At 37.3% G+C, this 27,294-nt stretch overlaps 1 protein-coding gene across 3 annotated transcripts in view; it reads right to left on the bottom strand.

Moving 5' to 3' along the window:
* LOC131438517 (diuretic hormone receptor-like) overlaps nt 1-27,294 on the bottom strand; it is a 77,602-nt gene that overhangs the window by 42,980 nt on the left and 7,328 nt on the right. For all 3 annotated transcript variants that reach the window (XM_058608607.1, XM_058608609.1, XM_058608608.1), the window contains exon 2: nt 7,017-8,194. In XM_058608607.1, the coding sequence (XP_058464590.1) occupies nt 7,017-7,323 (307 nt within the window). In that variant the 5' untranslated portion in view covers nt 7,324-8,194. The remainder of the gene's footprint in view (nt 1-7,016; nt 8,195-27,294) is intronic.

The raw sequence follows: 27,294 nt of genomic DNA, 5'->3' as shown, positions 1-27,294 counted from the left end.
CAACTGAGCCGAATGGTATATTGCACTATGGGTCTCCGAGGCTCCGTTCGAAAGTCGGTTTTTCCAGCAATTCTAATACCTTTCTATAGAGAAAGGCAAAACGTGGACCTTAACCATTAGCTGCCAAACCGTTATTTTAAGGGCTGAGGACAGTATCGTAAAGTGGTAGGTTTTTTGCTACTTTCCCGTTTCAAATCAAATTTTCTTGGAAACGGTGCAGAACATAGATAAACCCACCTGACAATGTCTTCGAAATTTTCGTTAAGAATATTCTGTGAAATTTTCAGAATGCTTTATTGAGTTTAGCGGTCGTGTTGTATGTTTTTCTGGCTGAAGAACTGCTGAAAATTGGAACGCTCGGAAATGCATACCTTTACTTGTTCATCGAATATCTCGGCTTTGAAGGCTTGTATCATAAATCTACCGTGACAAAGTCTAGATAATTTATTTTAGATGCGATTAGTACATAAAAAACATTTATGTTATCGCGATAAAAATAAAGTCTTGTATTTTTCTGTGAAACAAAGTCAGTTTCAATGCATCCGCCATTTTGTTCGCTTTGGTTTCCTGATAGCATGCTGAAAAAGGAGAGAGAAATAAAATGGGCTCGACAAGGCTGCCAAACACACAGACATTCAATCTTTGTGAAAGTTGAATATTTTTTCATTGTTCATTGGAATCATGTAATGTCCAACCCATACGATAGATTAATGTGATAAAATTTCTCATCAAAATAATAAAATGTATGCTGACAACCCGGTACAGTTTGCTCATATACGAGAGAGTACAAGAGAAATACGATGCGCAAAGGGAATTGAGCGAGCCACGTGGTCGATTTAAAACTCAACACGTGACCCTCTGTCCTCAGACCTTAATGCATAAAGTTGCTTTTAAGAAATTATTTACAAATATATACCGCGTAATTTGATTCTATTCCTAATTGTTCATGGGCTACTTTGACAAAAAATGTAACTATAACTTTTTTTCTGAAGAGATTGAATTTTTTTTTCTTCTACAAAGTTTTAGAACTATTGAAAATAATTTCCTTTGTCGAATATACCAAATGTACAGAGTGTTTTTGTGGCAACCCCCTTAAAATCAGTCCATACTTTGGTAGGAATAATTGAAAAAAATAAAAATCCCATATTTTTGTTTAAGGTAGTGCATAGGTTTGTTGTTTCCTGACAAAGTTATACAACATTTTTAACTATGATAAAACCTTAACAGATCGGCTGAAAAGTTCGTATCGTTTCTATGAGAGGGCGCCACTAGAATTAAATCCATACCATTTTCAGTTAGTACCAACCTTCCAAATATACGTGTATAAATTTGACAGCTGTCTGATTATTAGTTTGTGAGATATTGCATTTTGAGTGAAGCTACTTTTGTTATTGTGAAAAAAATGGAAAAAAAGGAATTTCGTGTGTTGATGAAACACTACTTTTTGATCAAAAAAAGTGCCGCCGATACCAAAAAATGGCTTGATGAGTGTTATCCAGACTCTGCACCGGGCGAAGCAACAATTCGTAAGTGGTTTGCAAAATTTCGTACTGGTCATATGAGCACCGAAAACGATGAACGCAGTGGACGTCCAAAAAAGGCTGTTACCGATATAAACGTGAAAAAATCCACAAAATGATTTTCAATGACCGTAAAGTGAAGTTGATCGAGATAGCTGACACCCTAAAGATATCAAAGGAACGTGTTGGACATATTATTCACGAATATTTGGATATGAGAAAGCTTTGTGCAAAATGGGTGCCGAGTGAGCTCACAATCGATCAAAAACAACAACGAATTGATGATTCTGAGCAGTGTTTGGAGCTGTTATATCGAAATAAAACCGATTTTTTCGTCGATATATAACAATGGACGAAACATGGCTCCATCACTTCACTCCGGAGTCCAATCGACAGTCAGCTGAGTGGACTGCACGCGAGGAACCGAACCCAAAGCGTGGAAAGACTCAACAATCGGCCGGTAAGGTTATGGAGTCTGTATTTTGGGTTTCGCATGGAATAATTTTCATCGACTACCTTGAAAAGGGAAAAACCATCAACAGTGACTATTATATAGCGTTATTAGAGCATTTGAAGGACGAAATTTAAAAAAACAGCCTCATTTGAAGAAGAAAAAAGTTTTGTTTCATCAAGACAATGCACCGTGTCACAAGTCGATGAAAACCATGCTGAAATTGAACGAATTGGGCTTCGAATTGCTCCCTCATCCACCGTTTTCTCCAGATTTGCAACCCAGTGACTTTTTCCTGTTCTCAGACCTCAAGAGAATGCTCGCTGGTAAAAAAATTTAGAAGCAATGAAGAGGTAATCGCTGAAACTGAAGCCTATTTCGAGGCAAAGGACAAATCGTACTACAAAAATGGTATCGAAAAGTTGGAAGATCGCTATAATCGCTGTATCGCCTCTGATGGCAATTATGTTGAATAATAAAAACGAATTTTGGCAAAAAAATGTGTGTTCCTATTAAACGATACGAACTTTTCAGCCGAACGTTACACCGAAGCGAAATATGCATCTTTACGCAGCTGATTTTTACAAATTTTATAGGAAAAGATATGCTCAATACTATAAAAAAATCTAAGTGGAACTCGATGGAACTTTTTTTAGGCCTTTTCAAAGTTAGTTTTAGTTAATGAATTATGACAACCCCTTAAAACTAGTTTTCTAATCATAACTTGTTTCAAGTTATTTTGTCGTGAATACGACTTACTTTACTATGGGGTGCCTTTTCAAAATTTACCCACTGAGAGAGTGATAAGTTTTTGATCGTGAATATCTCTTGTTGTATCTAACGAATCAACATAATTTTTGCTACATGCCATCGGAAATATGGTCACAATTGTATGATAAAATTTTCAGTTGTGTGATATAATCTCAAATAATTCAAAATTAAACTTTTCTGAAATGTTTGGTATAAACGAGTATCAAAGAGGATAATTCATAAGGCGCGTTTGCCTTTCTCGTATTTTTAAAGCTCATAGCTCAGTGATCTGTGAAAAAATTTATATAATCTAACTACCAATAGAATCGAAATTTTTCAACTTAAACGTGCAAAGAAAAAGCTTTGAAGTATTTCAATAGTGCACTATTGAAAAACCTGTCTCATTTGACCCATGTCAACACCAGCCAATCAGAACGCGTTCTGAGGAAGAGAACAAAATATCTGCTGCTGTACAACAAATCGTTCGAGAAAATGTTCCGAACAGTGCTTAATATCGTAGTGAGTTCAACAATTTGGTCCTTCTGAAAGGCAGGAATGAATCCCGTACAGCATCCGGATAGTTTATTTCAATGAAATGCAAATCCGAAATGAAATAATCGGAATTAAAATTTTATATGCTGTTATTTTTATAGCCGTTAGGATCGTCCATTAGTGAAAAAGCTACAGACGAAATCAGGTAAAAACAAACCTCTCAACAAAATTGAATCAGTTTGGATTCTATCGCCACTGCGAGCAGATGTATTTTGTGTCGTTTGAAAAGCTAGTTTCGCTTTCGACAAGAGCGATTAGGTCACACCTGCCAGTCATTTGCATTGATGAAAAAACAACGGTGGAGAGCATTACACAAAATCAGCCGTTCTAATGGCTCTAAAAGTTTTCTAAAGAACTATTAGGATTTCTTGTTCGCAAATCGAAGAGAAATATCCTCAGTTTAGTGCAAATCTAGAACAGTTTGTTTAGATTTGTGCACTTTTCGCTGTGTGAAATTCACAGTAATCGAAATCAAGTGAAGCCTTCGGGGCTGTCCATAAAAGACGTCACGCCGCAAGGGGGAGGGGGGTGTTTCATAAAACGTTACCTTTTGTGACAGAGGGGAGGGGAGGAGATTTTTGGAATGTGACGTGCAACATTTTCAATGAGCGCATTTTTGAAATACCTAATTATATTACTGCTTTGCCCTGTTTCCTGAAAAAATCTCCACAATAAACGTTTACATTCTGTAGGAAAACGTGTATTTGTTGATGTAAAAGCTTCTTCTTGTAAATTCGGGAATGAATGATGCAGGAAATCATTTCTGTTGTGATCAGCAAAAGTGCACGGAGGAGTGAGTAAATTAGCGGAATTAATAAATTTTGCCTAATATGAGTAAAAAAAAGAAAAAGATGCCTTCAAACGGTTTAACTTAAGTTATGCACTGACAATTTTTTCAGTAATTTGATTTTCTAACAATGATAATAGTATATCATAAGAATTTCTCTTATCTGATTCTGATGCAGTTTATTCAATTGTACTCCATTTGAAAAAGGACGGGAGATCAACGATTTCAGATCATGTCATGTCTTATCTTGATCATATGTGATTTTCCTCCACCAACATCAAAGCTTATCGAATCATCCAATGATTGAACTTACATAAATCAAGAATCATTTTAGCTCAAAATCACTACCCATTGTGTGACAGAAGATCAGTACCGATATTGATCGATGTGATTTAAAATTCACTGATCAACTGATCTTCTTCGGCAGTGATCTCGTTTTGATGAGGTTTTGGTCTTGATTTTCTCAGGCCTGTATCCTACACTAAGGAAATATTATTCTTTACCTAAAACAATAATATTTCTGTGTACCCCTAGGAGGAATAAAACAGTTGATTTAAATGTTTCATCAATTCCAACCAAATACTTTGAGTAATTTATATAATTGATATTAATAAAATAATTCCGATGATTTTGTAGTTTTAGGGATATTTTTTAATCTAATGACAGCATGTAATAAATCGGTTTTCCCTCATATTTGTATGGTTTGTCATACATATTGAGATGAATTTTATTTATTTTGAAATGTGACATAGGGGGAGGGGGGGGGTCTTTGCTTCTGTGACGATTTGTGACAAAGAGGGGATGGGGAGTCAAAAATCGTCAAAAAAAGCGTGACGTCTTTTATGGACAACCCCTTCTTTGTTTTTGCGAAAAATGTGGAAAAGGGTAATGCTTGCATAATTCATACAATTGATCAACTAATTGATATTCGGATGTGTTAAGCAACATGTCAGTTGTTTTCGTATTCACGACATCCAGTTATGTCTCTGACATTACCCGCCTTTGATTTTTTAAATTAATTTCATTTTTTTTAAAATAAACACGGCAAATTTTTTAAACCCGACACTCGGCCCTTCTCAGCCTCAGAAAAGTTTTCCAAAGTTTGAACGAATGTTATACCTATTTCTTATATTTATAAGAAAAAACGTAAAACCAATCACCAAGCATGTGTTTAAAAAATATTACCCTATTTAGTTTGAATACCATACGCAGAAGTATCAGGAGCGCCGGTTTTCGCTACGTCAACTCAAACGCTGCGCCTGCTGTGTGTTCGAGACATGCAAAATTCTGCGCTCCTGTTACTTCTATAAATCAAATATATGCTAAATAGTGCAGTGTAAATCGACCAGCTGGAATTGAAACAGCCTTTTGTCGCTATAATCACCAATTGGAATGTGGAAAAAATAATGTTGTTCATATTGACCACCCAACGTGCATCGAAAATATCGCAGTCATTATTTCTCGCGTGCTGATGTCGTTCTGCTCGAATATCACACAGAGTAGTTTTCATCATAGAAAAGGGTAGTTTCAGACTAATCAAGTTTAGATAATTGAAATAAAACCCAAATTCCAACTGCGATTCCTTTCACTGTGCATTCAAACAGAGAAGTAGTATGAAATAAGATAAAGCTTTTAAATTAAAATTAAAAGGAAAGCACCGGTTGCCGTTGATAAACCCGCAGAGCAAGTGAAAAGACGTACACACTCCTGTTGCCTGTCATCATAGAAACCACATACCATGGCTTCATATCAAATGTTGTCTGACAGTCGTCATAAACCTGAATGCGTCCTCGTCCGCCCACGCTTCCAATCGTTTACCGTCTTCCTCCGAGCACGCTTATCCTTTTGTGCAGGAAGACAATCGACACCCCGGACACAGAGGCAGCGTGTGCGTCGTGATAGCAACGCAATCGGGAATTAGCTGGGTTGTGAAAGCGAGACGAAGCGGAACTAAAAACGAGGGCAGGTACGGTATTCTTTGGTAATAGGATTTTAATTTTTCGTGATGGAATAATTGAATTTTTTTGCTTCGAATGGATCAAAGAATGTTACGTTAATGGAGTCCATCCAATTTCGAAGATGCGAAAATTTCGCTGGATAGCATTAGGTCAATCTTGTTTATAAATTAGTTTAAGCTTCGGCATTCAATGGAATCAAGCGTCTAAGAAAAGGACACTGAAAACGGATTTTAAATCAACACAAAATACACGAATTCCTACGTGGTTCGTCGTAAAACTGGCATGATGACGATATTTGTACCAATTCATTGTGGCAACATATTTACAGTTCCATTGCTACGAGCGTTAATGAAATCTAATGGGTAATGCCCACGTTTTGTGTGTGTGTCGAGCAGGCGCGTACCCAGAAAAAAATTTTGGAGGGTGTTTCATAATATATTAATCGATTTCCATATGTATGGAAATATGTATATGACTGTATAATTTTTGGTTATGAAGTCTTTTGCTGCAAAATATTCATTGTATAATTGCCTTGATTATTTAAAGAGAAGAGTGTTCATAATATTATATTTTTTTTTAGTTTTGGAGGGGGTTTGAACCCCTAAAACACCCCCCTGTATACGCGCCTGGTGTCGGGTGTCACAACGAAAGCAAAGCATTCAAAAGACGTAATCTTTTCAAACGTTTAAAAAAGTACCGCTCTTTTTTTCTCTTCTCAGAAGTGAGCTGCAAATCGAGCTAACTAAGCGCGAGCATTTTTCTTTCTTTTTTTGCGGTTGCGGTCAACTTCGTGGGTGTGTAGTAAAGGTTCCGCAAAGTGCTAAGTGATTTGAGAAGATGTCAGATTGATTACAACTGCTTTGCGTTAATGAAGTATTAATGGGATAAATTTTGTGATTTGTGCTGGCTTGCGTATTCGTCAACTAAGTTCTATTTGGATTGAAACTGGAGAAGTGAACATAATTTAGTCATGATGATACACCGAAGCAATTACTCACGTGTGCTGTCGTACTGCACTCCCTGAAGCTCGGAGAAGCATGGCAAAACGGCCAACGTCTCTGGAGGAGTCCGGGGCCAACAGGAAACCTTATCGAAAAACGTCGGGCAGGCAACGTCCGTCAGGGAAGATTCTGATTGACACTGCAAGACACAGCGAAGCCTGACCGATTCATTGCCATTCTCCTCCATTTGTTCCTCGATGGACGAATATGTGTCGTTGCCACAGTCTCCCGAACCAAAACCAGAACCCGTTTCTGTCATCATTGAGGATAAAAATTCCTTCATTCTGTTAACTGTTTCACTCATTAAACACTAACTTTGTTTCATTTGTTTTAGCCCTTCTTACCGGAAAGTACAAATATTGTTCCGGAAAAATAAACTCTGATCTTCACCACTTATAACCTATTAACCACTTGCTTCAACCTGTTGAACTGTTTTCATTTTCAATACACAAACTCGCACAACGCATCCGAATTCATTTTATGCCGGAAACAAAAACTGTCCAACTGCGTATCCGTTCCGATCGAAACTGAATCGAGCCGGGTTTGGCAGACCTGTGTGGACCCGCACCCGCACCCAACTTCCAGCAAGGCTGACACATTCAGCGCGAGAGACGATCATGCGAAAAGAAAACTCGCCCCAGAAGATTCAATGTGGGTGCGGAAAAAAGACCCAACGCGCGAACATCGCGCCACGTTTATGTTTACAGCAACCCCCGCCCCGCCGGTTCCGTTCGCATCCTATTATCGGTTATATTTTTCTAACTTCCTTTAATGTTTACTCTTCCACTGGCACTGGCTACAGCCGGCACGAGACTTGCTACACGATACGAAGTAATATAAGTTTAATGATTATTCTGTCGTTCCTGGCCGTCCATTGTTTTCTGCCTTCGATATCCGACGTGGAACAGCGCACACTTCGACCAGCTGCGTATTCGATTGAACCGAGACGGTTACCATGCGTCTCCACTGTTTTTTTTTTTGGTGTGATGCAGCAATACACGAATGATCGCAGCAACCTGACGATTTCCAACTGGTGGTAATGTAATGATGTTCGTGTCACCACGCACCGGCAACGCTGTGCGAGATGCGATGTGACACTAAATAATTTACCACGCAAACACCATTTGTTGACTGCCCGTGATGTTACTGGCGAAGGTGGGTTATCATTAATTGGCCTGGAATGCACAGGGAAACAAAATTGGACACGTTAAAAATAACTTATTGAGAGTTTTAGTGAAAGCGATATAATTAAGTAGACTGGCCACGTTTAGGATGGGTCCGGGTTATCGTAACAAATAAAAACCTAGGGTGGTACCTTTCGTTTCGTGTTCCACAATGTGACAACCGTTTGATAGATGTTATACTTCTTGTTAGAGACATATGGACTTTATGGAGTATAAGGGCATGTTCAGGAGTGTTCTAGTTCTAGATGCATAATTTATGTCAGTTTTAAAATTTAAATCTAGAAATTATAACAAAATAAACTGGCAGCCCCAGCAGCGTTTTATCTGTGTTTCAAATATAGAAAAAATAGAACGGCAGTGTATAGCAGTTTTAAATTTGACAGTAGTACTGGTCGAATAAATAAAAGTAAAGCGGATTGCTGGGGATACGTTTATTTCAGTTTCATTTACATTATAGACCACCCATATGAAACTTGCAGCTGCTGAATTTGGTCTAAAATTTGGAAACTAATGGCGTCGGCTCTTTGGATTTTGAACATCAAAATCGGGATTTGGTATACAAAGCTTACTTAGAATTCGGGACTTGGGACTTGGGACTTGGGACTTGGGACTTGGGACTTGGGACTTGGGACTTGGGACTTGGGACTTGGGACTTGGGACTTGGGACTTGGGACTTGGGACTTGGGACTTGGGACTTGGGACTTGGGACTTGGGACTTGGGACTTGGGACTTGGGACTTGGGACTTGGGACTTGGGACTTGGGACTTGGGACTTGGGACTTGGGACTTGGGACTTGGGACTTGGGACTTGGGACTTGTGCAGAGCTCATTGTGTACGAGAAAGCTCTCACAAGTAGAAAGTCTGAACTTCTGGTAACTTTTCTTTTGCCGGTTCGGATAGTGAATGGTTCCAGAGACTCAAGTGATTTGCATTGATAAAATGTTTAAGTCGCCTCTGGGGTGAATGTTGAGTAACAAAAAGATTTCTGCTCACCTTTTCGTTCTATATCTTCACATAAATAAAATCACCTAAATCTTTTGACGTAGGACTAAGACTTTGTTTTCTATACCGGTGCTCCAACTCCAAACACAAGAAATGAAACCGATCGTGGTCAGATTTTGAACATTTACATCTCAACCATTTCTTAACAGATATCATTACTGATACTGCTTGAAAATATTTCTAAGCATCGATTTTAGTAGATAAATACATATATTTTAGATAATTGGTGATCCAAACTTCAATTAGTAACGAACAATGTCAAATTTTCCAAACCTTTGTCTTAGATTCCTCCAACAGAAACGACAGCTCACGGCTTCCGTATGATTTCTGCTCTTCAATGAGTACATTCGCATTTAAGAAAATCATCCACAAAACCAAGATTCAGTATCGAATCTACTTACACTCTGTGCAGTTCGATACTGCCGTAGAGAAGGTTGTCAATACATCATTGAAAAAGTTCAGGCACTAACTAGGAAAACAACACTTTTTATCAAAACACAATACAATCGTTCTTGTACTTTTCGATACCATACTTATAGAATGGTTTGTCCATGGTCTCAAAATAAGCTAATAGGGACAAGTAGTCGCTGGGGGCTACGTTCTTGAGAATATGGTGAGTGAGGGAGGACATCGGAGCCCTGTGCGTTCAATTTGGCTTCCATTGACTTGTGTCACGGTGCATTGTCTTTGTTAAATTTGATTTTTTTTCTATTTCATATGAGACCGTTTTTCTCGATTTCGCACTTCAAACGCATCAATAACTCAATGTAATTATCACTTTCCTTTCCGAGATAGTCGATACCTCAAGCATCTAAAAACTGACGCCATGATTGTTCCAGCTACTTGTTGCATTTTTGAATGACTCTCCCAATCAGAATGCTTATACGACTCCGGAGAAAAATGATGGATCCATGTTTCATCCACTGTTTCATACAGACACCAGAAATTCTTATTGATTGCGACTAAACAGTGCCGATCAGCTCTCTGGATCCTTGATTCGTTGTTGCTTTTGTTCGATTATAAGCGAACGAGTCACCCATTTGGAAAAAATCTTTTTCATGCCAAGATTTTCGCGTAAATCTATTCATCTCAGCACATATAATCCACGCAAATCTTTGTTTTTTTATGGATCCAAGCGCAGGTAACATTTCTCAAACCATAGCAGGGCTTGTACGGTTTTCTACCTTTGAAAAGCAATGTTTTATAAAAATACCGAATTCGGTATTTCCATTGTTTTCAAAAATGAATAAGTAACGTCACTCATATGTCGGTAGGTTTAGTGTGTGGGGTGCGATTTACGAAAAAAATTGCACACGAAAATTAGTACTTTCGAAAAATAAGGTTAGTTACAAACGTCATCTCTGGATCAGCGTTATGGACTTTTTGAACAATGCGTTATGGACATCAGCGGTTGAACTGTTTATGTATTTGTGTCTTGCGCCGTTGGAATCGGCTGTCTCTTCGAATTCGAAGAAATACAGGATGATTGCGATCATGCAGTACTGGATGAAGTGAATTTAGCACCTTCCATCATCAAGCCCAACTAACTAAACGGTCAGGGTAACCAAAATTCTCAATGTAATAATTTCTAAAATTCACGGAACACAAATAAGTTTATCCGGAACCCTAAAAACTACGGCCCTTAAATTAAAAAAATATTAAAGCAGTGATTTTGGAACAAGCTGGATAGTCCTAAGTCAACAGTTTCCACAACCCAACAATATTTTATGTCGTATTTAGTCCTGTAATGCGTAATTTTGTTTCAAAATGAAATACCGAAAATGCTTCATACTTCAAATTTTACTGGAACAAAATATTAATAAAAAAAATCGGGACTTGGGACATGAGACTAGTGGTATGTCGCAAGTTACAGGTGGATCGTTTTTCTTAAACATTTCTTTTCTAGCAATCGCGTATGAGTATGTAAAAAAATGGGTCAAGATTTCAAATTGCATCAATATCTAAACTGAAACTAATGAACAAAATAGTAGAAAATAGTAATAGTGAATAAATGGTTTAGCAGATAAAAATCTGCTAAAAATTATTAGCTCAGATCCTTTTGTTGTCATCCTACAACTTATTCTCGGATACCCTTGAAATGAATTAGTTTCTCCCTCCGTGCAAAATAAATGGTTTGCCATACAGAAGTCTTGCGCAATGTTTCATCCAAATCGAAGCAAGTTGATCTTGATTTTGTTACATCTTCTAAAATTAATATCTGGAATTGCTCTACAAATCAAAGGCAAGACTCGGTCCAACAATGTTTCACATCAATAAATATTTTCCAAATACTCCAAATGAATTAATTCAGAAAGCAACCCAATAGTGGTGAGCTAAACACAGGTTCAGACTTTGCAAGATCAGTGCGGGGTTAAATTTTCAATTCACCGTTCTGTTATCAATCTGCAAGGTATAACTTCAATCAGAATCACTAATATAATTGCGGAGATGTACTTTAGTTGTTTTTGGTTAGGTTTAGAGCCAAAATTAGGTAACGACTGCACAGTGGTTTCACACTCTTAATTGATAACTCATTAAAAACGTCGTTTTCGAAGTACAGTATCTTCAGTAAAGTTGCTCAAAATGATAGGCGCCATATTTTGAAAGAAATTATTTATGTGACTAATCCGCCTAAAAGTTAGATAAAAATATTAATTTTGCTCAGGGCCAACATAGGGGCTAAGTAACATCGACAAAGTTGTGCAAAATGTAATTTCAAACAATTTTGCAGAAGGTACTATTCCCGTAACTTGAGTGTAATTCATGATATAATGTAAGTGCCTAAAATCAGTTTTTGTAAGCAACCTTGTATATTTTCAATTTATACTAGCTTTTCATGTTCTACAAAGTTTTTCGTCATTAAAAATTATACAACTATGCCGCTATCATTTCAGTTTAATGAAATAGAACGCTACTTCATGTTTTTTTTACAGAATTCCAACTTGTCTATCATCAAAATGCGCAGAAAGGTGCAGATGAGACCACTTACATATGAAACTACTTCAAAAGAGCTTTCATGCCGTGGTTGAATTACTCGTCTGTGATCGTCTGCAGGCAAGAAATGACCAGGCCACCAGAACCATATGCGATTTTTCCATAATCTCTTCTCGGGTGCTGAAATGCGTTTCACGGAGCGGTTTCTTGAGTCGACCGAATAGGGAAAAGTCGCAGGGAGCCAAATCAGGTGAATTCGGTGATTACTGAATGGTATTCGTTTCGTTTATAGCCAAATGTTCACGGATAACGATGGCATTGTGTGACGGTGCGTTAACGTGGTGCAAGATCTACGAGTTGTTTGTTCACAAATCTAGTCTTTTTCGGCGATTAGCTTCACGTAAACGTCTCATCACACCCAAATAATACATCTTGTTAACGGTCTGGCCTTGTGGAACGAATTCATGATACACAACACCATTTTATTCAATAAAAACTGTGAGTAGTAATGTCGATGGCCTACCGCTTCTCTTATCATCACTCACAGACTCACGAAACTTCTGAAACGTTCGTGCCACTGATAAACGACTGTTTTCTTCAGAGTTTTGCTGTCGAAACACTCTTCTAACATTTGCAATGTCGTCGCACCATTAAAACCGTTTTTAAAGCAAAATTTAATGCAAAATCGTTGTTGGCAAATTCAATTCCCTTTTGAAAAATTGTACAAAATCGAGGACACGCACAATCGCAGATGTACTCAATACAGCTTAATTTTTACAAATATCTAGATATCAAACTGAAAATTTGACCGAATATTAATGACATATGTGGCAACCAAAAAAAATCTAATCGGATGACTGAGAGCACCACACGGTGGTGATTCGGGGAACTTTTTGATCAATGACGAAAAAAATTATAAAAATGCAATTGGGTTAGCACTTTCTTACACCTAACAATATTTACAATGTAGTTTTTGTACAGCAATTCCAGTAATTTACAACAAATTGGGTGGCGAAATCAGGATCGACTAGCTCCGATTCAGATGAAACTTTGCCAACGATTCCATTACGGCAAGCTAATGATTCTTCACAAATGGAAAGAATAATTCGACACAAGACTGATTGTTTTAAAATATGTAAATGTATTTTTGAATGAAATTACTTAAAATCGTTGTAACTACTATTACTATTAGAATACTTTTAATTGTATAAAAAATTATGTACAAAAACTTCAGTTGTAGGAAATGAATTGAGTATTTCATTAAATATACACTGAAGAAATGGAACCGAAAAACCGCTTCTCTACACTGAAAATCATTTCTACCTATTTTTGAGGAGTATTCACTCATTGTCGAGCTCTTCTATCAGCTATACCCAAAATTAGGTCGTTATCTACTCAAACTTTGAGTTGATCGGTAAAAATGGGTAGCGTGCTTTGTTTTAGCATAACTACTTGAATTTTAAATAAGTTATTGAAACCAATACTTCACGAGTAATACTATTGGTGTTTTTAATGTTAAAATATAACTGAAAAATTTACAAATATTTTTCAAACGAAGAGTTCTTGACGAAACAATCAATCTTTTAGACATTGGAGCATGATTTCACAGATCAAAATCAATAAATTAACCGATGTGTTTTTCTCTTTTAGTGTATTTAAACAATGTCGAACTCAGTTTTTGGTTGAATTAACCTTCAATTTATTGTAACTTGGAAATTGCTTTTCCAAGAATTAAGATCTAAATCAAAAATATAAAATTTTCAAAAATTAAATTTTTCACCTTTAATTTTATGAAGAACTAGTTATTAAAACTTTAATGATTTTGATACAATTAGTGTCTTTCCAAAAATGGAAAAATATACAATTGTAATGAAAAAGCCTGATAAATCGACGCTTACAGTCTAAACCAAATAATACCTTGCTCCCTCCGGCTTCAATCATTCAGTTCTTGTCAGTTGATGAGGCTGTGGAAAGCTTCAAACGTTTTCTAAGTTACCGCGTAGTACTATAAGAATGTGGTTTTTCTATCTGAACCACACACATTTAGAAAAATCGTGTAAATTTACGTCTTTATAGATGCACATAAAAGGAGCGTCATGATTCACTTAAATTCACTATTAAAAGCATGTAAAAATGCTATTATTTCGAACAGCACTGTATGCGTGTAAAAGAAAAGCGCTCTCGTTGACATTAGGTTTTTTATCGTGACGACACAAATGAACAAGTATTCATCCTTGACAGTTCAGCGGTACTGTTTACAAACAAGCTTAAACAAAAATCGAAGAGCACATCTAAAACAATCATCTTTACACTTTGCAACTAGTCACTTTTATTTAATAAATCTCAAGAACGAACCGTATTCAATCGTGAACAAATGTTTTAAAACTTTATTTAGGCGATACGGACCGTAAATGGTCTGATCCAATTTGTCAATAAACGAACAAAAGAAATTTCTGTTTACAAACAGCACTGCTGAACTGTCAAAATGTGTTCATCCGATTGAGGTTAGCAGTGACGGTAAAAAACCGTGCGATGTCAGTGCGATGAAAAAAATTACATTAGCTCTTCGTCTGCCTGACCGTTGTGTACTGGTGGTACCATCTATAGTATTATGATGTAAATTCAGCTTAGCCTTTATTTTTTACCATTTATGAGTGTTTTCGTTTATCTTTTTGCCTTAGTGTTTATACTTCAAGACCAAGCAGGTTGCGGCTCAACTCTTCAACGGTAAATCATACAATGTACGCACCATCAGAAAATTATATTTCTCTTTCATGAAAAAACAGTCATTTTCTTTTATTATTAATCACTTCCATGCTTCGATAGCTCAACGGAATTCTTCATCCGATTTGAAAGGCATAAAAAGAACAACAGAAAATTTCTGACAATTATCCAACTATTTTGAATACCCTTGTCAGCGTTACTGACGTGCGAAGTGCGAAAAATCGAATCAATCGATTCGATTCAATTCACTCCGAAATATTTCTTTTGTTGTAAACAAACGAGACGGCTTTTCAGGGAAATGTCGAAGCAGATAGCATTGCGTGTGCAGCCGACTGATGGTGGAAAAATTTATAACCACGTCAAACGACGGAAATCGTGCGGGCAGCCATAAAAAAAGAAGCACATAGCTATAAACAGAGTTTCCCAACTTTTGCTAACCGCAGCATGCCGTGCTTTCCTAACCGTTTAAATGAGTGTGGAAAAAAGTTGCTAATTATCAAGCGTTTGAATGGGTTATGAATGGGAGATATTAGAGAATTTTTTTCGATGAATAAGCAATTACTATAGACCATAGCAGAAAAAAAGCAAAGATTCTGTTTCAGTTTTGGAAACGATAGTCCAGCGATTGCTGAAGATACAAAAACATTCAGTGCATTCATTCTGATCGCGTAAGGTTGTTTGGTTTCACATGTATTTGTATTTGATCAAAGCAACCAAACATAAAGTAGCTGACGGTTGCCCAAATAAAGATAAAACAACGAAAATAAACAGAAAATAGGAACCGTCCTAATTAGTTTGTTTGAATTTTGATAAACGAGTTGAATCAGCCAGTTGGAACACGAAACGATTTACGAAACGATCAACGAAACTCACTGTTTAGCGGTAGAGAGGCAATTGCGTAGGATTGAGTAGATTGTTTAAAAAACATTTCCCTGTAGAACTTTCGTGTCATAAATTCAGTAGCCAATAAAACCAAAATACTAACAGTTCGGCTGAAAAGTTCGTATCGTTTAATAGAAACACACATTTTTTTGCCAAAATTCGTTTTTATTATTCAACATAATTGCCATCAGAGGCGATACAGCGATTATAGCGATCTTCCAACTTTTCGATACCATTTTTGTAGTACGATTTGTCCTTTGCCTCAAAATAGGCCTCAGTTTCAGCGATTACCTCTTCATTGCTTCTAAATTGTTTACCAGCGAGCATTCTCTTGAGATCTGAGAACAGGAAAAAGTCACTGGGGGCCAAATCTGGAGAATACGGTGGATGAGGGAGCAATTCGAAGCCCAATTCATTCAATTTCAGCATGGTTTTCATCGACTTGTGACACGGTGCATTGTCTTGATGAAACAAAACTTATTTCTTCTTCAAAAGAGGCCGTTTTTTTGAAATTTCGTCCTTCAAACGCTCTAATAACGCTATATAATAGTCACTGTTGATGGTTTTTCCCTTTTCAAGGTAGTCGATGAAAATTATACCATGCGAATCCCAAAATACAGACGCCATAACCTTACCGGCCGATTGTTGAGCCTTTCCACGCTTTGGGTTCGGTTCATCGCGTGCAGTCCACTCAGCTGACTGTCAATTGGACTCCGGAGTGAAGTGATGGAGCCATGTTTCGTCCATTGTTATATATCGACGAAAAAAATCCGTTTTATTTCGATATAACAGCTCCAAACACTGCTCAGAATCATCAATTCGTTATTGTTTTTGATCGGTTGTGAGCTCACGCGGCACCCATTTTGCACAAAGCTTTCTCATATCCAAATATTCGTGAATAATATGTCCAACACGTTCCTTTGATATCTTTAGGGTGTCAGCTATCTCGATCAATGCAACTTTACGGTCATTGAAAATCATTTTGTGGATTTTTTTTCACGTTTTCATCGGTAACAGCCTCTTTTGGACGTCCACTGCGTTCATCGTCTTCGGTGCTCATATGACCAGTACGAAATTTTGCAAATCACTTACGAATTGTTGCTTCGCCCGGTGCAGAGTCTGGATAACACTCATCAAGCCATTTTTTGGTATCAGCGGCACTTTTTTTCATCAAAAAGTAGTGTTTCATCAACACACGAAATTTCTTTTTTTCCATTTTTTTCACAATAACAAAAGTAGCTTCACTCAAAATGCAATATCTCACAAACTAATAATCAGACAGCTGTCAAATTTATACACGTATCTTTTGAAGGTTGGTACTAACTGAAAATGGTATGGATTTAATTCTAGTGGCGCCCTCTCATAGAAACGATACGAACTTTTCAGCCGATCTTTTACAAGTTCTTTGAACATAACTCATGGTTTGAGTTGCGATTACTCAAATTCATAAACTTGAACAACATGTCAAAATTTGAGTATGGATTTGAGTAAAATAAACTCGTTACCATGAGTTCTCTCGCATTTATTCTTACATTAGAGTAAGCGTTGAGTTTTTAAACATTTGAGTGAAAAAAATACTTCTTGCAGTTCGGTGCGTTTTCATTCTCGGAATATTCTTATCGAAATAAAGAATGCAAGAATACGTCGTTTTCCATTGCCGTTTCTAGATCCGGTTCTGAAAACATGAATCAACGTCAATCATTTATGTTTTGTGGTTTCAATTATGCTTGGTGAAAAGCGCAACATAAGGATATCAAAATAATTCAATTTTTACTCCAAACCGTTCAAAAAGAAACGGGTTTGAATCACTATTTTGCGCATTCAAAAGCAAGAAGAATAACTTTGTATATGAAAATTAACGAAGAAAAATTTCTTCATTTTGAGAGCAAGGAACTCAAATTTTGAGTTGAACTTACTCAAATTTTGAACAAAATATTTTTTTCTTATTTTGAGTAAAAATTACTCAAGTTTTGACAATTTTGTCCCTTAACGCAAAAATGAGTAGATAGGTGGTAACTCAAGTTTAGAGTACGTGCACTTTTTATGAATTTGAGTGATGTGTCACTCAATTTTGAGTTATGTTCAATTAGAGTGTATAGATCTCTACCGTCTCCGTTGTCTTTACACACAGCCTACACGCTAACCTAATCATACTCACTCGTTGTAGCTAACACATAACTCAAGATACCAACAATAACGTCGTAAAGTTCTGTTTCTGCTTTTCACCTTCAAACTATGTGAGTTTTTTTCATTCATTATTTTCTTAACGAAGGAGACCCCATTTTCGATCGATTCCAGATTTCATACTAGATTTACACGAACATATCATAACCTCACATAACGAACGTCGTTTTGACGGCTACCAGTGGTTTGTTTATTTGTTAAATCTAAACGCGTGTGCTTAGGTATTTAAACCTTAGGTTTGTATATCAGCAGATATCATAAATAAGTTGCAGACATGTGTTTGTTGTAAACTTTTGAAAATCATGTTTTTTGCAGACATTTGTCAAAATCAATATTACTACATCGTACCGTAACATGTTTCAACTTGAACAGCCAAGTAGAGGTTTGAATGGCCAAATTAGTTATCTCACAATCATGTATGCTTCACATGATCAAGAAGCCGCAACAAAAGGAGATAATAATGATGACAACCAATAGCTTACAACTGAATGATGCTAGACATGATTGTTGTGAGAAAAAAAAACTTCCAAGAGTGTCACAAATTGTGCTCAATGATCGATATTTGATTTGTTTCCGCTTACATACTTTCGAAGAGTACAAAAATCGCAAGCGGATGCAACGCTTTCTAGCAGGTGACAACCGACCGGCTACGGTAAATGTTGACTTTTCTTTTATATGTCATTCCAGCTCCAACCCCCGCTGGCTTCGGGAGTGGTGCAAAGTTACTGCAATTCTATCTCCTCCAGTGAGTGCACTTTGCCGTACTCCGGAGTGTGTAGTGACAATATGCTGTCGTTCGGAAGTCCTGTCACTTTAGTTCATTGTGAATTGGTATTGTTATCAACATCGCAATGAATGGGGGCATGTGCTAAGTACAACATACGATGAAGCTCATTTTCTTTCACCATGTGGTCATCTAGCTCAAAACAGCAATGTAGATAGTTGATTTCACTTTTTTCATACTTTACCGGTCGTCATCGACAATGATAGGTGAGGTATCCAATTTCGTTTCCCTTACGGGACGAAGAACACGTCAAAAGCAGAGGAATTCCTTTCGAATTGGAATTGCAGAGCTATTTTAGATTCAGCTTTAACTAAACTCCCTGACCTCACCTGATCCCACATGATACGTTTGACCTGAGTTGACAATTCTTTTATAAGCATACATGCCATCGACAGGTGATTGCTTATTGAAAGTCAACTTGCTACTGCGAAACACAAAGATGAATTTTCGATTTTTTCAACGTTTTTTTTGAGATGTAACACTTTATTAGTTCATGACAACAAAAACAACAAAGCTGCTCAAGAAACTCTTTCGAGTAATTTATATATTTTTTTTTCATAAATACGTTTATTTCTTAAGGCAGTTTACATAACTTTTTCTTCGCTGTAGCATCACTTTTACATAAAATTCCTATCCTAATTTAATTCTAACATAGTCACAACGATTTGAATTTATTAAAACATATTCCTCTTATTACTTAAATATCATCTTAGGTAACTCGTCATTAATTATGAAATCTACTCGAAAATATTATTTGAACCAAACGATTAACTTCTATAAATTATAAAATAAGCTGTTATTTTCAGACATTTTGTTGATAATTTCATAAACTGTTTCGAGTTTGTTTGTATCATTACATAATTTTTGTTCTAATTTAGCTATTGGTTGAACTCATGGACGCAGCTGGAATCAGAACTAAGTATTAAAAGGGGCCTTTATTAAATTGAAACTCCAATTTTCTTTATGAAATGATAAATAAGTTTCATGTATGAAAGGTCACGACAAGCAAGAATGTCTCGAACTGGGACATTGGATAGTCTACCTTGGGTACGCAAAGAATTTATTAGTTAAGATCTGACATCACGATACTCCACGCATATCCAAACGACATGATCAATACCCCGATAACCTTCTCCGCAAGCACAATGATTAGTCTCGGAGAGCCCAATTCGAAGGAGATGTGCATCTAACGTGTAGTGATTGGACATGAGTCTGGACATCACACGAATGAAATCCCTACTCACATCCAGTCCCCTGAACCATGCCTTCGTCGATATTTTTGGAATAATTGAGTGCATCCACCGACCCAGATCATCTTTATCCCAAGAAGCTTGCCAGCTGGCAAGTGTTCTTTGGCGAGACGAGCTATAGAATTCGTTGAAAGCAATCAGTCTCTCATAAATTTCACCCTCAATAGCACCACGTTTGGCTAAAATATCGGCTCTTTCATTGCCAGGAATGGAGCAATGAGCCGGGACCCAGACTATAGTGATTAGATAATTATTGTTCAATATGTCGTTCAGGCACTGTTTTATTTTGCCCAGGAAAAACAGTTCAGTCTTACCAGTCATGTTTGAGCGAATGGCTTCAATTGCACTCAGACTATCTGTGAAGAGGAAATAATGGTTTGGAGATAATGTGACGATTACACTCTAGCTATAATGAACTGCTGCTAACTCTGCTGTATAAACAGATGCAGGTTCTTGAAGCCTGAATGATGCCGAAAAATTATTGTTGAACATACCAAACCCTGTCGCTTCTTCAATTCGCGATCCGTCCGTGAAAAACATTTTCTCAGAGTCAATATGCCTGAACTTACTTGAAAATATTTTTGGGATTTCCGTCGAACGTAGATGATCCGGGATTCCACGCACTTCGCGCTGCATGGATGTATCGAAAAATAAAGTTGAGTCAGGGACATTTAGGAGGCTGACACGGATAGGAATATATCTTGAAGGGTTGATTTCCTGTGACATATGGTTAAAATATACTGTCATGAATTTTGTTTGAGATCGAAGCTCGACTAGTCGTTCGAAATTATTAATTACCATGGGATTCAGCACCTCACATCTTATTAGCAGGCGTGATGAAAGCTCCCAAAATCGATCTTTTAATGGAAGAACTCCCGCTAGAACTTCAAGACTCATTGTATGTGTCGAATGCATGCAGCCTAAGGCAATTCGCAAACAACGGTACTGAATTCGCTCAAGTTTGATAATATGAGAGTTTGCAGCGGAACGAAAACAAACGCATCCATATTCCATCACTGAAAGTATCGTTGTCTGATACAATTTTATTAGATCTTGCGGATGAGAACCCCACCAAGATCCTGTTATTGTTCGAAGAAAATTTACTCTTTGTTGGCATTTTGTTATCAGAAACCTAATGTGTCCTCCCCACGTGCATTTGGAATCAAACCACACCCCAAGGTATTTGAAAGTCAAAACCTGTTGGATCATTCTTCCCATCATATGAAGCTGAAGCTGCGCGGGATCATGCTTTCTTGAAAAGACGACTAACTCTGTTTTCTCCGCAGAGAATTCGATACCAAGATGAACAGCCCAAACGGACAAGTTATCTAAGGTATCTTGCAATGGTTTTTGCAGATCAATAGCTTTGGGTTCAGTAACTGAAACTACGCCATCATCTGCCAATTGTCTTAGTGTACATGGGGTTACTAGACAGCTGTCAATGTCATTCACGTAAAAATTATAGAGGAGCGGACTGAGGCATGAGCCTTGCGGGAGACCCATGTAACTAATTCTGAGTGTTGCCAAATCGCCATGTGAAAAATGCATGCGTTTCTCTGACAAAAGGTTGTGCAAATAATTATTTATAACCGCTGGGAGTCCATGTTGGTGGAGCTTGTCTGAAAGAACATCAATGGAAACTGAATCAAATGCTCCTTTAATGTATAAAAATACAGATGCCATTTGTTGCTTTTGAGCGAAGGCAATTTGGATGTCAGACGAAAGTAATGCAAGGCAATCATTCGTCCCTTTATTTCTACGGAAGCCAAACTGAGTATCTGACAACAAACCGTTCGTCTCGACCCAAGTGTCGAGACGTCGTAGAATAATTTTTTCGAACAATTTTCTGATGCAGGACAACATCGCAATGGGTCTATATGAGTTGTGATTGGAAGCTGGTTTCCCCGGCTTTTGAATGGCGATAACTTTCACTTGTCTCCAGTCAGGTGGAACAATATTTTGCTCAAGAAACTTGTTGAACAATTCCAACAAACGTCTTTTTGCGAGGTCAGGCAAATTCTTCACCAAATTGAATTTAATTCTGTCCAACCCAGGAGCGTTATTGTTACAAGACAAGAGTGCTATAGAAAATTCCATCATTGAAAATGGGTTATTAAAAAAACCATTATTTGGAGGAGATTCCCGTATAATGCTCTGCGTAGGAACAGAATCTGGGCAAACTTTCCTAGCAAAGTCAAATATCCATCGGTTCGAGTATTCATCACTCTCATTGCCCACGTTACGATTCCTCATTCGTCTGGCCGTATTCCAAAGAGTGCTCATTGAGGTTTCTCTTGCCAAACCTTCGACAAAATGTCTCCAATAGCTACATTTTTTTGGCTCGAAGTATGCTCTTGTACTTGGTTTCTAACACCATAAGTTTTTCAAAATTCTGAGGAGTTCCTCCTCCCCGTTTTAGAAACGTCTTGCAAGCATTTTGTTTTGCGAGTTTAGCCTCTGAGCACTCTTTGTCCCACCAGGGGTTGGGAGGCCTTCTGTTAGTCGTTGGCCCAGGAAAGCGTTTAGTTTGGGATTGTTCTGCGGCCTCCAGAATCGAACAAATGAGGAAGTCATATTCTTCAAGTGGAGGGAGCTCTTCCATTGAATTCAGAATACTAGAGATACTACTTTGACATTTAATCCAGTTGATATTTTTTGTCAAATCATATGGAATACTAGCTGAAGTAGCAATGCAATTGCTACTGCTAATTGAGATGATGATTGGTAAATGATCGCTACCGTGTAAATCCGGCAATATTTTCCAGGTGCAATCTAGTCGAATTGATGTTGAGCAAAGAGATAGATCTAATGCACTTGGGCGTGCAGGATCCACACCGTCATATTATTGGATACAATTATTTTAAGCATTATTTAACTGGTCCCACAAATCGATATCTGTTTCCATGAAAATGATTGAATCGCCACTGAAATAATTCATCAAGCCAGTGAGTAAACTATTAAACCGAACATGTGCGTTATTCGTCCCACATGAGATTCAATGATATTTGTCGTTATTCTGCTAAACCTTCGCATTCCAAGTCAGTCCTTTTTAGGATAAACAAAACGACCCCAAAGAAAATAGGGTGATATTTTTTTCTATTAAAATGATGAAATCAATATTCAAATAATTATTCAATGAACACTTCGTTATGTTTCTTTTAAGATTTTAACTGGTGTTGGCTTTGCCTTAATTGGTGACAGTGTCTAGTGATGCTAATATTTAAACGAAGCCCTATTGCGCCACCAACAGTAGTTTTGAACCTATCGCATCGCTGATTTGATATTGTGAAGTAAATTATCTCATTGACGTGTACTGATCTACTTGCATGGGTGATAGTTATTTGACCATACAATTTTGAATAATAAATACTATCAAGTATCCACACAAATCAAACAAGCAGAAACATTATGTTCTAGCAATCTCAAGCTTCATACAAACCAAAACTACCTATACATTCTCTATATTGCAGCATAAATTTTCTAGCCGACGAAGAAATTCGATCAAAACTTTTCCCCAGTCAAACTATCTCTGGTGGAGGAATGAAGCACTCGCATTCGCATCAACAGTATAAAAATCTTTGATTTATTTTTTGTGTCTGCCTTGCTGTTTTTCATCCTTACCGAGAAAATATCTGTTAAGAGAAACAAAAACAAAAAAACAGTGCCTGTGAGGTTTTTATGGTACAACTTTTACAGTTCCTTGAAACGATAGATGGGCAAAAACTGTTAAAACTCAAAGTAAAACAGTTTGTAATGGATAAACCGACGACGATAAACTGAAGCAGATTCTCTGTCTAGTCTAGCTAAGATTGCGTTTGCATATTTGCTTCATTACTTTTTGAAATGATGTACTGAACTAGTTTAGATAGGAACCGGCCAGTGTCTGTGGATTTCTTATCACATTGAAAAGTGACAGTCGGTAGCACAGTAGGCTATGTAAAAATCAGTTCATCAAAGCTCACTGAACAATTGTGTTTTTGCAATATTGTAAGTGCTTATTGCACCACCGAGAGGAGAGTTGGCATCACTGGGAGTAGGATGCTGAGCGTAATTGTTGCTCTGAAAAAAGTCCAATTTCAATGTGTATCAAACAACTTATAAGTCGTTTTCGCTTGATGTCAAACCTAACCCAGTTTCCACCCTAACTGCTGTCAAACCGTTTGTTTGAAGACAGTTTCGAACCTAGTTTCAACGTTGTTGAACTGAAAATCAAGTCAGTTTCGAACCTGATATTTTTTTCTATGCTAGGTTTGCTCAAACCCCCGTTGCTAAGTGCGAATCCAACACAGTTTTGTGAAAAGTGTTTGTTTGATGAAACTGCCCTGGGTCAGTTTCAGTTTTCTCAAGCGAAAACGACAATAGTAAAGCAATTGGTCGAAACATTTATTATGAGTGATAGTGCAGCTGTGGTAAGTGTGTGTGTTGATTAGTGAAAAGTGTTAATTATTGAATAATGCGGATTTGCGAAACTAAAACATATGTTCTAGCGACGGAAACTGCGAATTTACCGTCCAAAATTAAACAATGTTATCCGATCGAAGCACCTTCTGCGTATCATTGTCGGTGTTATCAGATTTATGTTCTCAGATTTATATGGAATGTGTAAAAATTATTTGCAATGTCTTATTATATTTCTCTTTACTAAAACTCGGGCTAGACTAAACTCCGTCGATTATGTGGGGAACGTTTGATAAATGGATCTTTTTTTCTTTGGATTTGACGCTGAGTTTAGGACGCGCGTGTGAAGTTCATAACCGTGCAGATATTTCTTGCTATCGTGCTTTGCAAGTACGTATGTAAATATAGTTTAGACTGCGAGGAGGATTCATTTGATGTTCTATTATTTCAGTGAGGAAGTAAAAATCGACATTCCTTCGTATCGCGTAAGGCGTTGTCGTACGATTGATGGTGATCGAGTGATATCTTACCAGTATTACGGCAGTCTATTGAAAAAAAACAGTACCCAATGAATTGAAAGTATGAATTGATAGCTAACCTCCCGACAGCCGACTGTCCGGAGTTTTACGAGTTTCGAAAGAAATTTCGTAGTTTAGTAGTAGGCACATACTAAAACCAAACGCGATAAAATTGCTACGTATTCTCGGTAGCCGGCTACCCAGAGCAATGAACACATGATAATATTCGATGTAACAAACAACCCCTTCCTGTGATGCATGTGAAAAGTCAGAGGACTCCTCGGTTTCTAGTAGCAACATGCATTGAACTAACAATCTTTCTCTCCTAAGTAGATCTGCATTCGGACAATGTGAAACTACGTGATATTCTCAAGCAAGTTGTTTCAGAAAAACATTTTGCAAGCTTAATTGGTTCTGATGAATAAAAGAGCAGTAACACACGGGTGGTCTCTAATGCTATTAAAAGTGCTTTGTGTGCCACCTGATTTGTATATCTAAAAAAATTAGACGGATCGAAAAAACATTTGATTTGTCGATTACGCCACTTATAAGAAGATATACTTTCTGAGCTTATTCGGGAAAATCGAATGGACAGTATGGTTTGTCGGTTAAGTCACTTATACGATAACAACTCAGAAAACCGTAACTATTAACCATATGCCTTCCAATGGTTCTGATAAGTTTTCAAACGAACTTGAATTTGTCAAATTCGGTTTAGTCATCTTCGATCAAATTAAGCGTATAGAGAAAAGTGTGATTTGTCGGTTACGTCACTTATGTCATTATATCTCCGGAACCGGATTTCAAACGTATCAGTTCCGATATTTTCTGACCTCGTCGAGTTTAGTCGAATGGTATTTTACAATTGGGGTCTCAAACTTTGTTTTGAAGCACTCATGCCTATAAATAAATCAACATTTTTGGTATTAATTGCTACGAAAACTTAAAATATCTACTCACTAGAATGCAGTGCTTTCCAAATAGGATATTTTTTGGAAATTTTTGATTTGATGCTTGCATGTTAGGATTTTAAAAGCATGTTTTATATTTAATGCTATGTAATACTCTAGTCCTGAAAAATACCTAGACCTTTTGAAGCAAAATATTTTGTCATCCGCTGTTAGAATCTGTCCTTCCTGAAGCTTTCAGCAGCGTGTTTTTACTGCTTGTTGTTTCACAACTATTCATAAGTAATTTGAACCCAACATCCTAGTTGCAATCGAAAACAAAACTACAAAATAATTCCATAGGCTTTTGATAAAGATCCAGGAAACAAGACAGATTTCACAGCTGATTGAGCAACGTTACACGTTCATACGTCCAAAGGAAAACGAACAAACAATTCAAATCAATTACTACAATCAACGGTCAACGGCAGTATCGCGTTCAATCATCAGCCGCACTTCGTTGAATTGTCAGACGTCACAACAAATCTCGTTCGGATCGCCATTCGGTAAACAGTGATCGTAGAAGCACTTCTACTGCGGGTATGTAAGGTAATATACACACTCTTCTGTTTGAAATGTCACAGTGATTTGTTGACATTTTGACCGCTGAACTTCGATTGGCACCTTTAGAGCCAATGCATTAAACAAAGATATTAGATTACTTAGTTTAAGTTGTGAAACCAAAAAGAAACCGTGTCTCAGATAAATATGGTAACTGTCACCCTACATATAGCAACATAATCCGTCAGTTAACCCTCTTGTGAGAGACGACAATTTCTCACTTACTTCCAGCATCATCACACCGGTCATTGTAACTAGGTTTCGTCGTACTCAAAAGGCTACTACGATTGCACCACGCTCGGCAGCATTTGAATACTTTGTCCACGCGTATGAATTCAACTATTTTCATTATCAGTGCCAAGTCCGACACAGCAGATCGCACAGGCGTCTGCGATAAGAACCGCTGTTCATTTGATATATCAATGGCATTATGTTATTGCATTATCACATCTCACATCTCACGTTGTGTTTGTTTGGGAATGACTAGAATAGAATGACGTTGATAGAGGGTAATCCATAAACGACTCGGATTTGACCAATCGTAGTGAACTTTGCGCGAACACGAGAAGATGACAGCGCTGTGTTAAGGTGACACAACTCCTGGCTTTTGCTTTGATTCGATCGAACAAAATACTCAATCGAACCGGCAGTTTCATTATTCACATCATCGTCACAAACAACCGATCTGTTTTGGTAAACTTTTGCTTATGATTGCACCTAGCAAAGTGAAAACAACTCCTACGGGAGGAAAATGACACCATCGACAAAGTGAAAATATAGAAGACAAAGTTAGAGCCGGTTCCTCGCTGGTTTTAACTTTATGGGTTGAATAACGGTCATGTTATTTTCGTATCGGCACACTCTTTCAAACAAAAAGATGCTCCTGTGCACCGACAGGAAACATCAA

This window comes from Malaya genurostris, chromosome 3 (genome assembly GCF_030247185.1).
Source record: "Malaya genurostris strain Urasoe2022 chromosome 3, Malgen_1.1, whole genome shotgun sequence".
Classification (NCBI taxonomy): Eukaryota; Metazoa; Arthropoda; class Insecta; order Diptera; family Culicidae; genus Malaya; species Malaya genurostris.
The sequence above is the reverse complement of the archived record's forward strand: the minus strand, read 5'-3'. Positions and strand labels throughout refer to the sequence as shown.